General features: G+C 59.8%; 1 protein-coding gene across 1 annotated transcript; it reads left to right on the top strand.

Annotated features, from left to right (window-relative positions):
• The first annotated feature begins 2,384 nt into the window (after nt 1–2,384).
• LOC128827132 (guanylate-binding protein 1-like) lies at nt 2,385–13,915 on the top strand. The gene is made up of 10 exons (XM_054010882.1): nt 2,385–2,704; nt 3,369–3,550; nt 4,004–4,131; nt 6,364–6,473; nt 6,579–6,772; nt 8,124–8,366; nt 10,599–10,873; nt 11,960–12,172; nt 12,310–12,412; nt 13,461–13,915. The coding sequence occupies exons 2-10, from the start codon at nt 3,376–3,378 to the stop codon at nt 13,889–13,891; spliced, it is 1,872 nt and encodes a 623-aa protein (XP_053866857.1). The 5' UTR covers nt 2,385–2,704; nt 3,369–3,375; the 3' UTR covers nt 13,892–13,915.
• The last annotated feature ends 1,251 nt before the right edge of the window (nt 13,916–15,166 follow it).

Below are 15,166 nucleotides of genomic sequence, written 5' to 3'. Positions count from 1 at the left end.
CCTCTGGGCGGCGGGCGCGGGGCACGTCCGGCAGCTCCTCCGGGCGGCGGGCGCGGGGCGGGTCCGGCAGCTCCTCCGGGCGGCGGGCGCTGGGCACGTCCGGCAGCTCCTCCGGGCGGCGGGCGCGGGGCACGTCCGGCAGCTCCTCCGGGCGGCGGGCGCGGGGCACGTCCGGCAGCTCCTCTGGGCGGCGGGCGCGGGGCACGTCCGGCAGCTCCTCTGGGTGGCGGGCGCGGGGCACGTCCGGCAGCTCCTCTGGGTGGCGGGCGCGGGGCACGTCCGGCCAGTCCTGGCGGGCACCTTGGGCCGTGGTGGGTTTCCCAGTCACGGGCTAGACTGGAGGCGTCTGGCCTCCCCAGGGGCTTGGGCCCTACTGAGCTCTGAGGGTGAGCCTTTATACTTCCGGGTCACTGCCTGACCCTCTGAGGGGCGGGCTCAGAGCTCCCTAGCTCCGCCCACTCCGGCCTCCGGACGGGCTCTTCCCTCTCCGGGGCGGCGGGGAGCCACACCGCCTCACTACACTCCCAGTCCCAAAGGACGAAGCCCCAGGCCCAGGTCAATAGACAAATCAGAGCTTACCCACAAATCACGCTGTTGCCAATCCTTCAGAATCTAAAATCTAAAGGTTTATTTATAAAAAGAAATACAGATGAGAGCTAATCGGGTACATACAGAAATGGCCAAGTTCTTGGTTCAGGCTTGTAGCAGCGATGGAATAAACTGCAGGTTCAAATCAAGTCTCTGGAACATCCCCCGCTGGGATGGGCCCTTCAGTTCTTTGTTCAGAGTTTCCGTTTGTAGCAAAGTCCCTCCAGAGGTCAGAAGCAGGACTGAAGACAAGATGGAGGAGATGCAGCAGCCTTTTATAGTCTCTTCCAGGTGGAAGGACCCGTCTGGAGTTCCATGGGCAAGTCCCATGTCCCTGCATGACTCCGTTCTTTACAGGCGACAGCCATTGCTGACATGCTACCTTGAATGTTCCCAGGAGGACTTCTTATGTGGATTGGGGTCTCCCAAGGTTCATTGTCCATTAAGTGTTTCTTGATCGGGCACTTACTGAGAATAGCCCCTTCTCAAGAAGCTGATCAAATGCTTCACTGAGGCTACTTAGAATCAAAACACATTGAGGTACAAGGACAGAGCCAATATTCGTAACTTCAACTACAAAATTGATACACCCATCCAGACAGCATCATCATAATAAGCAAATCATAACCTTTCCATAGACATCTTACACAACAACCTTTGTATAATATTTGCTGCAAATATAGAACAGTGGTTGCAACAATGATCTATATGGTCACAGGTTATGTCAGTAACGTCACACCAGTCCCTCGGCTTTGGAGATGTACAGTGGGAAGAACACAAAAGCGAGGGCTCTGCCCTGAACGGCTAGACCGGCGGTGTATCGCACACTGTGTTAAAAAATGCAAGCTTTTGCTTTAAATCCCCAGGGGTTTTCCTGAGCCTGCTGGCCGGTTGAGGGCTCTGTAAGGAAGTGTGCAATCTGAATTAGTCGGTGGAGAGCCATCCTAGAGCAAGGTGGGGTGAACTGGGCCTCTCGGCCTTTTGGAGCAGCCTGCTTTGTCTCTCTCTGGTTTTGGTTCTTGTGTGTGATCGTCCTGGATTCTAAGCAATGAAGTTGTGTTACGCTGCAGCCTTCCAGCAAGAGGATTCGATGGTTTTATCTAAAATCTCTATCTGCGTGGCGTGAAATGTAACCTTAGCAGAGTTCATTTCTGATGGACTGGCCCATCCTATTGCTAGCTAATTATTGCAATTCCCAGCAAAGAGGGCATGGCAGGGTTGGAATTTGCTCTGTGTGTTGTTCCCAAGCCCCAGTGAAATCAATCTTTTACCTCCTGTTTTCACTTTCAATAAGAAAACTTTGCAGGGCAGCGGTAGCCGTGTCAGGTGCAGGATGTTAGAGAGAAGGTGGGGGAGGGAATCGCTGTCATTGGCCCAGCTGCTGTGGGGGAGAGAGATGAGCTTTCGAGCTGCCCTGAGCTCTCCTGGAGGGCTGGGAAATGGACTAAGGGCTCCTCTAACCTACAAACATACGTCCATCCACGTTAGACTTACAGCCACTTACCCACTCAGCTCTGTGCAGCTCCCCTGGCTCTCGGCTCCCCGCTCCCTCCCAGTGGGGAACAGGGGCCCCAGAGCCCAGGCATGAGCCCGGCTGGAGCAGGGAGCCAGAACCCCAGGGAGGGGGCAGCTGGGCTTTCGCTGGAGCCCCCCACTCGCTCTGGGGTGACAGCGTTTCATGGCTCCGAGCAGGGAAGCAGGGAGCCATGAAATGGACAGGAGTGAGAGCCCACAGCCGAGGTAACCCACCGTGTCCACACTGGGGTAACTGCACCGACATAAGCCCTGTTCTCAGTTCGGGGGAGTAGGGCACGTACGGAGTGTGGTCACAGACAGAACTGGGCTGACGGAAGCTGCCTTCCCCCGAACTCTCGTGCAGCCCAGGCCTCAGTTTCCCTGCCCCGAAGAGGAGCTCTGCGTAAGTGCGAAAGCGTCTCTCCCCGGCAGGAGTGGGTCCCACACCAGCTATTCCCTCCCCCAGCCTGTCTCGCTCAGAAATCGATTTCACTTTCAATCTCAAACATCCTCCAAGAAGCAGAGAGAAGAGAGGGAGGCAGAGAGGAAGCTACCGGCTGGGACGTTTCTCTCCGTTAGCGGGGGAATTACAGCTCTTCAGGTGAGCCGGGTGGGGAATCTCTGGCTCTGTGGCTGGTCCAGTCGCGCTCCAGTGTTTGACCAGCCGCGGCTGAAGGCCGAGGGTTGTCCTGAGCGAGCTGCGGGATCCCAGCCGGGCCGGTCAGTAGCCCACAGAGCTGAACGCTTGTGTAGCGGGGCCGGAGCTGGTGGGGTGGAAAGGGACGGAAGCGGGAAATGCAGAGAAGTGAGTGGAATAAAGATTTCCCTGGGGGAGTCGGATGGAATAAACTAGGGGGAGAGAAAGTTTATCTCTTGCCACCTACATTTCCTAAGGTAGGATGGTCTTGTGGATTAAGCAGAAGTGTGGGAGCCAGGACTCCTGGGCTCTGTCCCCCAGTTCCGGGAGGAGAGTGGGGTCTAGTGGTTAGAGCAGGGGTGGAGGGGCTGGGAGCCAGGACTCCTGGGTTCTATCCCTGCCAGGCCACTGACTTCATATGCAATGTTCAGCGAGTCACTTCCCCTCGGCGGCGTCTCTCTTGGGAGGGTGGCGAGGCAGCGGTCGCGTGTCTGACAGTGACTCTCACGCTGGGGGCTGCGGTCCCTGCGGAGCGGCCTGAGAACAGGGGTTTGGGGTGGAGGGAAACGCCGGAGCTGCCCTTCCCCCACTCTCCCACGGCTCCGGCTCTGTGCCTGCTGTTCCACAGGTGGGCGATGGAGCAGCCCGTGTGCCTCATCGCCAACCTGGCCGACGGGGGGCTGGAGGTGATGGAGGAGGCGCTGGAGGCCCTGCGTGGCGTGGATCAGCCCGTGGTGGTGGTGGCCGTGGCCGGGCTGTATCGCACCGGCAAGTCCTACCTTCTGAACCAGCTGGCCGGCAGGAGAACGGGTGAGAGACCTTCTGCTTCACCTCCCCCTCTGGGCCAGCCGTGAAATCCCCCGGCTCGCGTGAGTCTGTTATCGAGCCACGGGAACGTGGGGCTGGAAGGGACCTCGCAGGGTCGTCACGTGCAGCCCCCGGCGCGGAGGCAGGGCCAGGAACCGAGAGCGGCCGGGATGGGGGTTTGTCCAACCTGGGACCAATGTGTGCTGGCTAGTGGGTGACCATCCACCTAGCTATCCCCAGACCCCACATCTATCTATCCCCAGACACCCCCTCTGTCTGTCTGTCTGTCTGTCTGTCTATCCCCGTACACCCCCTCTGTCTGTCTGTCTATCCCCAGACCCCACATCTATCTATCTATGTACCATATATGCCCCAGCTGAGGTCCCCCCTCCCCCCGGTGCCAAGGGCAGTGTGACAACAACCTCCTGGGATCCAACCGTGTCTGTCTCTCCCCAGGGTTCTCGCTGGGCTCCACCATCCAGTCGCACACCAAGGGCATCTGGATGTGGTGCCTGCCCCACCCCCGCCGGGCCGGCCACACCCTGGTGCTGCTGGACACCGAGGGGCTGGGCGACGTGAAGAAGGTGAGGGGGGCAGGAGCTGCCGAGGTCACTGGCAGGGTCTGAGCGAGGGGCGGCCTCTGTGTGCAGGGACCCAACCCCCCTCCGGTGAAAGGGGGCGCGTCACAACCCCCCGCTGCCCTGGGGGGCTGAGCAAAATGCTCCCCAACCCACAGACCTGAGCAAAAGGGGGCGTCTCCCCTGGCACCCCAGCAGGGAATGTCAGAGGGCAAAATCATTGCCCCGAATGGAATTTGAGTAGCACCCTGCTCCCTGCAGCACAGCGCCCCCTAGTGCCAGCCTGGGGCATCGGGGCCAGCCAGGCCTGCCAGGGGAGAGACCCCTGCAGCACAGCGCCCCCTAGTGCCAGCCTGGGGCATCGGGGCCAGCCAGGCCTGCCAGGGGAGAGACCCCTGCAGCACAGCGCCCCCTAGTGCCAGCCTGGGGCATCGGGACCAGCCCTGACTGCCAGGGGAGAGACTCCTACCTTGCCCCCCTGCAGCACAGCGCCCCCTAGCGCCAGCCTGGGGTATCGGGGCCAGCCCTGACTGCCAGGGGAAAGCCCCCCACCTTGCCCCCCTGCAGCACAGCGCCCCCTAGCGCCAGCCTGGGGCATCGGGGCCAGCCCTGCCTGCCAGGGGCGCGGGCCCCCTGCCCACCGCTCCCGGGAGCTCCCTGCATGGCCGACACGCACGACCTCAGGCGACGGAGTGCACCGTTCTCAGAGACGGGTGAGGTGGAAATGTCCTAGCGGCTCATCTCGTCCATCTCCCGGCCTGTGTATGATTGGCCGCCCCCCTTGCCAGACCCCTCTGGTGCACCGTGGGGCAAACCCCATAGCGGGAACCCCAAATTCCCTGGCCTCATCCACATGTTCTCCTGCCGGGAAACATCCCTTGTTCTCGTCCCTTCGCGGCAGCCCCCAAACGCCCCCTCCGTGTAAACGGTGTCATGCTGGCGGCTGGTTATTTGGATCAATTATTGTAACTTTCTGAGAAATGGCGTCGTTTTCCCCCAGCTCCCCGCCAGGCTCAGAACTGCCCCTTCCCCCCCGTGCGTGGCAGGGAACGCAGGAGCTCCTAGGTGGGGTCAGGGGCTCATCTTTCCCGCTCCCTGGCCTCTGTCTGCTGCCCTGGTCCCCAGGCTGACCAGCTCCCCAGTTCCGGCTCCCCCCAGTCCCTGGCTGCAAGCGAGACTCCAGCTCTGCCCCCTCCCCAGACGGCTGCCCGGCTCTGCGGCACATGGAGCCCAATTCACGCCCAGGAGGGAGCTGCCCTCAACTGCTGGCAGGGCAAGGAAACTAAACGAAACCTTGGGCGCCTGGCTGCAGTGATGTGGGATCTCCAGGGCATCTTGGGCAAACAGGTCCATTTCCACGGGGGGGGGGGGGGGGGTTTCCCAGGCTCCGCAGGGCATCAAGACCAGAGTAAGGTTACCATATTTGAACCTTCAAAAATGAGGACACTCCACGGGCCCCCCGACGCTGCCCCAACTCCGCCCCTTCCCTGCCCCATTGGACCCCTTCCCCAAATCCCTGCCCCGGCCCCGCCTCCTCCCCCGAGCGCACCGCATTCCCCCCCAGCCCCCTCCCTCCCAGCAGTGCGAAACAGCTGTTTCATGGTGCAAGCACTGGGAGCTGGGGGAAAAGCGGGCAGTCTTTCCAAAATCCCGGACGTTTTTAGATATTTAAAAATTCCTCCCGGACGGCGATTTAAGAACCAAAAAGCCGGACGTGTCCGGGAAAATACGGACGTTTGGTAACCCTAGACCAGAGAGGCCCCGGGGAAGGTTAGCGCCGTCTGTGGGAGCTTTCTCCAGAGCGATCCGGGGTAGGAGCCACTGAGCGGGAGGTAGAGCTGCCACCTGGCCAGTTTTCGCATGGCCGGTTGCCGGTTGAATGTGTCGGGGGGTTTCCCCACTCGGCACAGCTCAGCCCAGCTCAGGAGGGAGGGAGGCCGGCCCGGTAACTGACAGCAGAAGCGGTGGAGCTGGAGGACTCGGGGCTCAGCTCTGGGGCGGCCGCCTGGAGTTTGGGCTGGTTGGGCGGCAGCCGTGTGGCAGCTCTCGCAGGGATCGTGCGTTCAGCAGCACCCCCAGAAATCCCGGAGCCAAGGGTGCAAACCCAGGCAAAGGCCCACGTCTCCCAGGCGGGCTGTCCCTCGTCACGGCGTCGCTGGGAGGGGGCTCGTCTCTCCAGCCCCGCTGGCCGCTAGGGCCCCAAACCTCAACCCCACCAGCCTTCTCCTTCCTACGCAGGGCGACACCAAGAACGATGCGTGGATCTTCGCGCTGGCCGTGCTCCTCAGCAGCACCCTGGTCTACAACAGCAAAGGGACCATCGACCAGTACGCCATGGATCAGCTGCAGTATCCTTGTGGGGGTGGGCCTGGGGGGCGGGGGAGGGCTCCACGTTAGACTCGGGGGGGCTGTTCTGCCCCATGCCTTGCTAGGTTCCTCAGCCCCATGAGTAGCTTTGTGTCTGAGATCAGCACCCACATCCGGATGAAAGCCCAGGCCGGGGATGGCTTTGAGGACGACACTCAGTACTCCCGCTTCTTCCCCAAATTCATCTGGGCCGTTCGGGATTTCACGCTGGAGCTGAAGCTCAACGGGCAGGCGGTGACGGAGGACGACTATCTGGAGAGCGCGCTCGCGAGGAGGAAGGGTAAGAAAGACATGTCCGTGTTTTCCCCCAGCCTCGTCACCACTCAGGCAACGACGGCCTCGGCTTTGAGCTTTGGCGACTAGGCCTGGCTGTGTGGGTTCCTTCTGGCCAGCTCGCTCTGGGAGAGTTTTCTCCACAGCCCAGCCCCGGGGGATCTCCAGGGCTTCCGGTGACCCGGCACCAGCAGCAAAGTCCCTGCGAGACTTCATGGAACCTCTGTTCTTTTAGGGCCGATTTTCTTCAGCGTTTTTTGCATCTGTATCGTAAGAGCGGCCAGACTGGGTCAGAGCAAGGGTCCCCGCAGCCCAGTGTCCTGTCTCTGACAGCGGCCGGCGCCAGGTGCTCCAGAGGGAAGGAACAGATCAGGGCATTTCTCCAATCAGCCATCCCCTGTCATCCCGTCCTAGCTTCTGCCAGTCAGAGGTTTAGGGCCACCCGGAGCATGGGGTTGTGTCCCTGCCCATCCTGGCTAACAGCCATTGATGGACCTGTCCTCCATGAACTTAGCTAATTCTTTTTTGAACCCACTTATACTTTTGGCCTCCACAACATCCCCCGGCAGAGAGTTCCACAGGTTGACTGTGGGTGAGAAGATCCAGGAAATTAACTTCTTGGCTCCTGAGTCTAAAATGATGAGCCTGTTTGGCTTGAGCTAAGCGACCAGGTCCGTTCACTCTGACGCTCTGGCAGGCTGGAGCCATGTCTACACTACGGGCGGGTCTCAGCGATGTAGATAATCCACCTCCCTGAGGCTGGCGGGAGAACAAAATAAATAAATTAATGGAGATATTAATGGACCTTGAAAGGTCATAGAGTCCAGCCCCCTGCCTTCACTAGCAGGACCAAGTACTGATTTTGCCCCAAGTGGCCCCCTCAAGGATTGAACTCACAACCCTGGGTTTAGCAGGCCAATGCTCAAACCACTGAGCTATCCCTCCCCCCAGGAGATGTGTTAGTGTGAGTTACAGACACAGCCATGTTCTGAAGTCAGTCGGGGTTTGTTCCTGTTTGCTGGCTTGCGGCGTCGGTCCCCTCTGGGCTCTCCTCTGGGGCGAGGGAAACGGGGTTCCTGGGTTCAGGTCTTGTGTGACTGGACAAGTCGCCTAATGACGCTTCCTCTTTCCCTGGGCTGGGGGGCTGGGAGGCTGAATTCGAGGGGGGGGGTTGTAAAGCCCATTGGGTGGAGAAAGGCAAACGGCTGCTCAATGATTCAGACACTCCCGCAGCAGCCCCGGGTCCCCCCGCACTGAAGTAAGATGCGAATCCGGCGCCCAGAAAGCCCCTGGAGCTGCTTTGCAAGGGCCGGGTGGGGGCCATGGGGCTGAGCGGGTCTCTGTTTCCGAGTCTCCAGGTTTCACGAAGGAAGTGTCCGATTACAACGTGACCCGGGACTGCCTTCGCAACTACTTCCCCACCCGCAAGTGCTTTGTCTTCGTGCCGCCCGTGGCGGGGGAGGAAATGAGTCAGCTCTCCACGCTGCCGGACAGCGCCTTGCACCCGCAGTTCCTCGCGCAAGCCACCAGCTTCTGCGAGTACGTCCTGCGGGAGTCGCAGGTCAAGACCGTCCCCGGAGGGCAGCCCGTCACCGGCCGACGTACGTCAGCTCAGGGACCACGGCCTTCGCACCGTCTTGTAATAGCTGCGGTTCAGCGAAACAGGCCCGTGTCCCAGCCTCCAGCGCTCGCTTGCTGCATTTCAAACCAGGCCCTGGGGGCTTTCTCCCCGGCTGCCCCCCGCAAACAGCCCCAACACCACCTCGCGGTCCTGCTGCAGGGCCTCCTCCAAACTATCTATCTATCTATCCCCATCCGCCCCCGCTATCTATCTATCTATCCCCATCCACCCCCTCTATCTATCTATCTATCCCCATCCACCCCCTCTATCTATCCATCCCCATCCGCCCCCTCTATCTATCTATCCCCACACACCCCCTCTATCTATCTATCTATCTATCTATCTATCCCCATCCACCCCCTCTATCTATCTATCCCCACACCCCCCCTCTATCTATCTATCTATCTATCTATCTATCCCCATCCACCCCCTCTATCTATCTATCTATCTATCTATCTATCTATCTATCTATCCCCATCCACGCCCTCTATCTATCTATCTATCTATCTATCTATCCCCATCCACCCCCTCTATCTATCTATCTATCTATCTATCCCCATCCACCCCCTCTATCTATCTATCTATCTATCTATCCCCATCCACCCCATCTATCTATCTATCCCCACACACCCCCTCTATCTATCTATCTATCCCCATCCGCCCCCTCTATCTATCTATCTATCTATCTATCTATCTATCTATCTATCTATCTATCTATCCCCATACACCCCATCTATCTATCTATCTATCTATCTATCTATCTATCCCCATACACCCCTTCTATCTATCTATCTATCTATCTATCTATCTATCCCCATCCACCCCCTCTATCTATCTATCCCCACACCCCCCCTCTATCTATCTATCTATCTATCCCCATCCGCCCCCTCTATCTATCTATCCCCACACCCCCCCTCTATCTATCTATCCCCACACACCCCCTCTATCTATCTATCTATCTATCCCCATCCGCCCCCTCTATCTATCTATCTATCTATCTATCTATCGATCCCCATACACCCCATCTATCTATCTATCTATCTATCTATCTATCTATCTATCTATCCCCATCCGCCCCATCTATCTATCTATCTATCTATCTATCTATCGATCCCCATCCACCCCCTCTATCTATCTATCTATCTATCTATCTATCCCCATCCACCCCCTCTATCTATCTATCTATCTATCCCCATCCACCCCCTCTATCTATCTATCTATCTATCTATCTATCTATCTATCTATCTATCTATCTATCTATCTATCTATCTATCTACCATCACTTGGAACCTGCCCCTCAGCACTTTCAGTATCTGGTGCATTTCATGTAAAATCAATAGCAGTCGCCACACCCAGGGCCGGTGCAAGGAAGTTTCGCGCCCTAAACGAAACTTCCACCTTGCGACCCCCTCCCCCCCGCCCTGCGGCAGCTCCCTGCCCCCCCCCGCCCTGTGGCAGCTCCCTGCCCCCCCACCCTGAGGCGCCCCCCCGCAGCAGCTCCCCCCCCTGGGGAGCCATGCGGCAGCTCCCCACCCCAGCTCACCTCTGCTCCGCCTCCTCCCCAGCACGCCGCCCCCGCTCTAATTCTCCTCCCAGGCGTGCGGCGCCCAACAGCTGATTGTGCTGCACGCCTGGGAGGCGGGAGAGGTGGAGCGGCGACCGCGCGCTCGGGGAGGAACGCTGTAAAAAAACATTGGGGGCACCGCTTTTTGGCGCCCCCAAATCTTGGCGCCCTAGGCAACCTCCTAGTTCGCCTTAATGGTAGCACCGGCCCTGGCCACGGCCCAGATCCTGAACAGTACCTAGATGTCTAAGTCCGGCTGCAATCAATGGGCGTTAGGAGCCGACGTGTCTGAGGAGCTGGGCCCAGCCCTTGGGGGCTTCCTGGAGTCTCTGGTTCTTTGGTAAAATCCCTGCTGGGCTCTGGCGGTTTAGGGGTTCATTGGGTTTGGGTTTGGGGGTGTTTTGGTGAGTGACTGTCACCCCAGCTCATCTTCTCGGCCCAAGCTTATTTATGATCACGTGGAAGGTCCCTTTGTGCTCCCAGAGGAGCCTTCGCTCGCTGAGACCCAGACCTCCTGAGATCTCAGAGCAGCGCAGTATTGGGCTGGGCAGACCCCACGTCCCGGGGGCAGGTGGCCGAGCAGGATGCCCCCGGCTCAGCCTGGAAGCCGGGCCTGCACTGGACTCTCTCCTCCCTTCCTCCCCGCAGTGTTCGGCTCCTTAGTGCGAAGCTACGTGGACACCATCCGCAGCGGGCAGGTGCCCTGCCTGGACAACGCGGTGACCGCCATGGCCTCCATCGAGAACGAGGCGGCCCTCAGGGAGGCGCTGGCTCAGTACGCGGCCGGGATGGGGGGGCTGCGGCTGCCGGCGGAGCTGGCCGAGCTCTTGGCGGCGCATGGGACACACGAGGCGGACGCCCTGCAGCTCTTCATGCAGCGCTCCTTCAAGGATGAGGGTTACATGTACCACAAGCGGCTGATGGTATGTGAACATCACGGGCCCTGCGGTCCTCCCTGAACACTTTGCTGCCAGGCCGTGCGCACAGCGCGGCTAACCTGCGACAGACGCCCTGGCCCTGGGATTCTGAGGGCAAAACCCGGATCCTAAGGCCTGGCCCAGACTTAAACCCCTTCTGTCAGTGTAGACGTAGGGAATGTGGTGACCTCACTTATTTCAGCTTCCAAAAGGCTTCTGAGGTTGAAGGCGAAGTCACCCTGGGGGAGAGGCAAAGGATGGTCATGGATCTAAACCAGGCAACGGGACTAGATGGACTTTGGCTCTGATCCGGGGTGGGAATTCCTATGAATACAGGACTCAAGGGCAACTAACGCCGAGCGAGGGCTCTGAGCCTGAGCTCTGAGAGGTGGGACTTCATCCCACTCGGATGTCAGAGGTGATACTTTACCTGGCAAACTCAGTTATGATTTCACTGAGCAGAGCAGGTGAGAAAGGGGAGGGCGAGCCAGTGACAACGACCTGGCCCCCGTCAGACAGGCAACCACTTATCAAAAACTGTCCCGGCTCCTTTAGAGGTACCATGAGAGTGGGAGGGAACCAACGTCTGGACGCCAGCAGGGCTGAGCCGATCTGATCTGTTCCTGCCTCTTTCGAGAGCTGGACAGAGGAGAGTTGATCTTGCAGGGGAGAGAGATTTTCTTGACTTTGGTTTGTAAAAACCTTTCCAGCAGCTCATGGTCCCACGGCCAAGCGGGCGAGAAACACTGCCGCTCTCCCTTCCCAGCCGTCGCCCAGTTTGATCCCCGAGTCGGTGGGCTGCCTGGTGGCTGACGCTATTTTCCATCCCGGGGGAGACGTAGCCAAGAGCAGCCGGGCGCGCGAGCCCTGCGGAGCTGGGGAGGGCGCTGTTTCCAGTCCAGGGAGCTAAGCCCGGTAGAGCTCGGAGAGCAGCCGGGCGCGTGAGCCCTGCGGAGCTGGGGAGGGCGCTGTTTCCAGTCCAGGGAGCTAAGCCCGGTAGAGCTCGGAGAGCAGGCGCGATCGTAGGGTGAGCGTCTGCCCTGCGGACTGAGGGCAGTGCTGCCTTTTGCCTCGTTCTCTTTTGTTGATTAGGAGGCGATCAAGGAAAGTTACGGGCGGTTGTTGGGCCAGAACGAAGCTGCGTCCAAGGACTCCTGCCACGCCCTGCTGGAGACGCTCTCAGCTGCCATGCAGAAGCAGTTCAGAGACGGGGTCTACTCCCAGCCCGGGGGGTACGAGCTGTATCTGAGAGATCGGAACCAGGTGGTGGAAGATTTCCGCAAGACCCCCAACAAAGGAGTCAAGGTGAGTCTCTGGAGCCAGCCCAGGCAGCGCGGGGTTTCCCATTGGCCGTGTTTTCCTGGGGGGGAAGTGCTGGTATCGGACGCCTGGGCGCACACAGACCATTCCAAGCTGCGTGCTCTGCGATCTCTTCTTCCCAGGCGGAGGAGGTACTGGAACAGTTCCTGGCCAGCAAGAGGAGCGAAGCAGAAACAGTCCTCAACGTCGACAAAAAGATGACTGAAGCAGAAAAGGACCTGGCCAGTAAGTCATAAAGTCAAATAAGAGATTTGATAATATTGTATGAGAAATATTAATGCAAGAAAACATTCTTTTCCCTCTGTCCTTCCCCCTGATCTGCTCTGCTCACAACACGCATGCGGAGAAGTTAGATACGAAACCATCAGTCCTCTTGCTGGAAGGTTGAACCGTAGCACGACTTTATTTCTGAAGATTTCAGAGCACAAACCAGAGAGAGACAAACCAGGCTGCTCCCTAAGGCAGTGAGGCACCATTCACCTCCCTTGATTTAAGCCGTCTGCTCCATGCTTTGCTACAGCCCTCTAGCAAGAGCAGAGACCCTCCTGCTCTGACGGCGAGAGCTTGCAATTCCAACAAAGTCCTCAAGACCCCACCCAACCCGTTCCTGCCTCACCTTCCCTCTTTCAGGACTTGCCACCCTAGCGTTTTTGAGGTTGGCTGCACACACACCTGCTCAGATTCCCGTCTCAGGTACACCGGTGTGAATCCAGAGTGACTCCATCTGAAGGCAAGAGAGTCATTTCTCGTCTACACCGGGATAACTGAGACTAGAATGACAGGTTTCAGAGTAACAGCCGTGTTAGTCTGTATCCGCAAAAAGAAGAACAGGAGTACTTGTGGCACCTTAGAGACTAATAAATTTGTTAGTCTCTAAGGTGCCACAAGTACTCCTGTTCTTCTTTTTGAGACTAGAATCTTGCCCATTGGATGTCACTAGACCTGCTCCGCCATTTCCTTTGTACGTATTTAAGGCAGGAGGTTCCAAACGTCTCAGCGCTGGCCAACCTCTGCTCCCGGGGAAGGGAAAGGGGTTTCCAGGGGAGCAGATTAAGGCAAATAGGAAGGGCTTTTGAAAGTTATCCGGGGCCAGAGCCCTCTCCGTGTGCAATAGCCGTGTGAGTGGGCACACAGTTGTCAGTACGGCCTTGCCCATGTGCTGTGGGTCGGGTAGCGGTGCCCCACAATGCTTTCTCTCCGATACTTAGCCTGCAAGGGTCCAGGGAAGCTGGAGACTGGCTTGCGTTTTAATTGTCACCTGCTTTGCCAAAAGCCCAGAAGCAGACGGCGGAGCTGCTGGAGCAGCAGCGGAAGGCGGCGGAGGAGAAGCGGCTGCAGACGGAGCGGCTGATGAAGGACCAGGAGCGCAGCCACCAGGAGATCGTGAAGCAGCTGGAGGCCAAGGTGGTGGAGGAGGCGGCTAATGCCCGGCAGGAGGCGGCGCGGGTGCTGGAGAGCAAGCTGAAGGAGCAGGAGGCCATGCTCCAGCAGGGTTTTAAGGAAATGGCCCAGATGCTGGGGGAGGAGATCGCCGACCTGAGGAAGGAAATAACCGATTCCAAAGGGCAGGAGCTTCTCAACATGGCGAAAGTCTTAGCTAAGACTCTCATGATCGCGTATGATGGGTTCGTCCATGACGACGGAGATGCCCACCCCCCCCCTTCCCGGAGCCAGGCCGGCGAGAGAACCGGGCGGCGGGTGTGAACCAGGCCATCAGCCAGGGCTCCGCAGGGCCCGCTCCGGACGCATGAAACAATGGGGCGTTTCGCTGCTCTGCCCCCTGCAGCCAGGGCCGGCCTGACCCAGACGCAGAGTACGCAGCTGTGTAGGGCACCAGGAAATGTGGGGCACCAAATTCGCAGCTGCCTGCTGCCCCAGCCCCAGCCCCACTGCCTCGTCCTACCCCTGCTCCATCCCCGCCCCGCCTCTTCATATCCCTGCTCCGCCCCCGCCCCGCCCCCACTCCATCCCTTCCCCAAAGCCCCCGCCCCTGCTCCACCCCCACCCCCCCTCTTCCTACCCCTGCTCCGCCCCTGCCCCACCCCCACTCCACCCCCTCCCCAAAGCCCCCGCCCCTGCTCCACCCCCGCCCCACCATTTCCTACCCCTGCTCCGCCCCCGCCCCAACCCACTCCACCCCTTCCCCAAAGCCCCCGCCCCTGCTCCACTCCCACTGCCTCATCCTACCCCTGCTCCACCCCCGCCCCGCCCCCACTCCACCCCTTCCCCAAAGCCCCCGCCCCTGCTCCTCCCCACCCCACCATTTCCTACCCCTGCTCCGCCCCCGCCCCGCCCCCACTCCACCCCTTCCCCAAAGCCCCCGCCCCTGCTCCACCCCAGCCCCGCCTCTTCATACCCCTGCTCCGCCCTGCCCCCACTCCACCCCTTGCCCAAAGCCCCCGCCCCTGCTCCACCCCAGCCCCGCCTCTTCCTACCCCTGCTCCGCCCCTGCCCCACCCCCACTCCACCCCTTCCCCAAAGCCCCCGGCCCTGCTCCACCCCCACCCCCCCTTCCTACCCCTGCTCCGCCCCCGCCCCACCCCCACTCCACCCCTTCCCCAAAGCCCCCGCCCCTGCTCCACCCCAGCCCCGCCTCTTCCTACCCCTGCTCCGCCCCTGTCCCACCCCCACTCCACCCCTTCCCCAAAGCCCCCGCCCCTGCTCCACCCCCACCCCCCTCTTCCTACCCCTGCTCCGCCCCCGCCCCACCCCCACTCCACCCCTTCCCCAAAGCCCCCGCCCCTGCTCCACCCCCACCCCCCTCTTCCTACCCCTGCTCCACCCCCACTCCACCCCTTCCCCAAAGCCCCCGCCCCTGCTCCACCCCAGCCCCGCCTCTTCCTACCCCTGCTCCGCCCCTGCCCCACCCCCACTCCACCCCTTCCCCTGTGACGAACTGGGCCTGTTCTTACTGTGGTCTGTGAATGCTGACAGGGGAGTGTGACTAGGATAGTCTGCATTGTAGGATGGTATCTGCCC

Source organism: Malaclemys terrapin, chromosome 21 (genome assembly GCF_027887155.1).
Source record: "Malaclemys terrapin pileata isolate rMalTer1 chromosome 21, rMalTer1.hap1, whole genome shotgun sequence".
NCBI classification, from domain to species: domain Eukaryota; kingdom Metazoa; phylum Chordata; order Testudines; family Emydidae; genus Malaclemys; species Malaclemys terrapin.
Note: the sequence above shows the minus strand (reverse complement) of the source record. Positions and strands in the feature narration are given on the sequence as shown.

Excerpts from the sequence above, each read along its gene's own strand:
- LOC128827132 (XM_054010882.1), top strand. The coding sequence starts at position 3,376 with ATGGAGCAGCCCGTGTGCCTCATCGCCAACCTGGCCGACGGGGGGCTG. Across the intron at positions 6,474-6,578 it reads TACGCCATGGATCAGCTGCA|CTTTGTGTCTGAGATCAGCA; the intron begins GTATCCTTGTGG and ends CCCCATGAGTAG. Across the intron at positions 10,874-11,959 it reads TGTACCACAAGCGGCTGATG|GAGGCGATCAAGGAAAGTTA; the intron begins GTATGTGAACAT and ends TTTGTTGATTAG.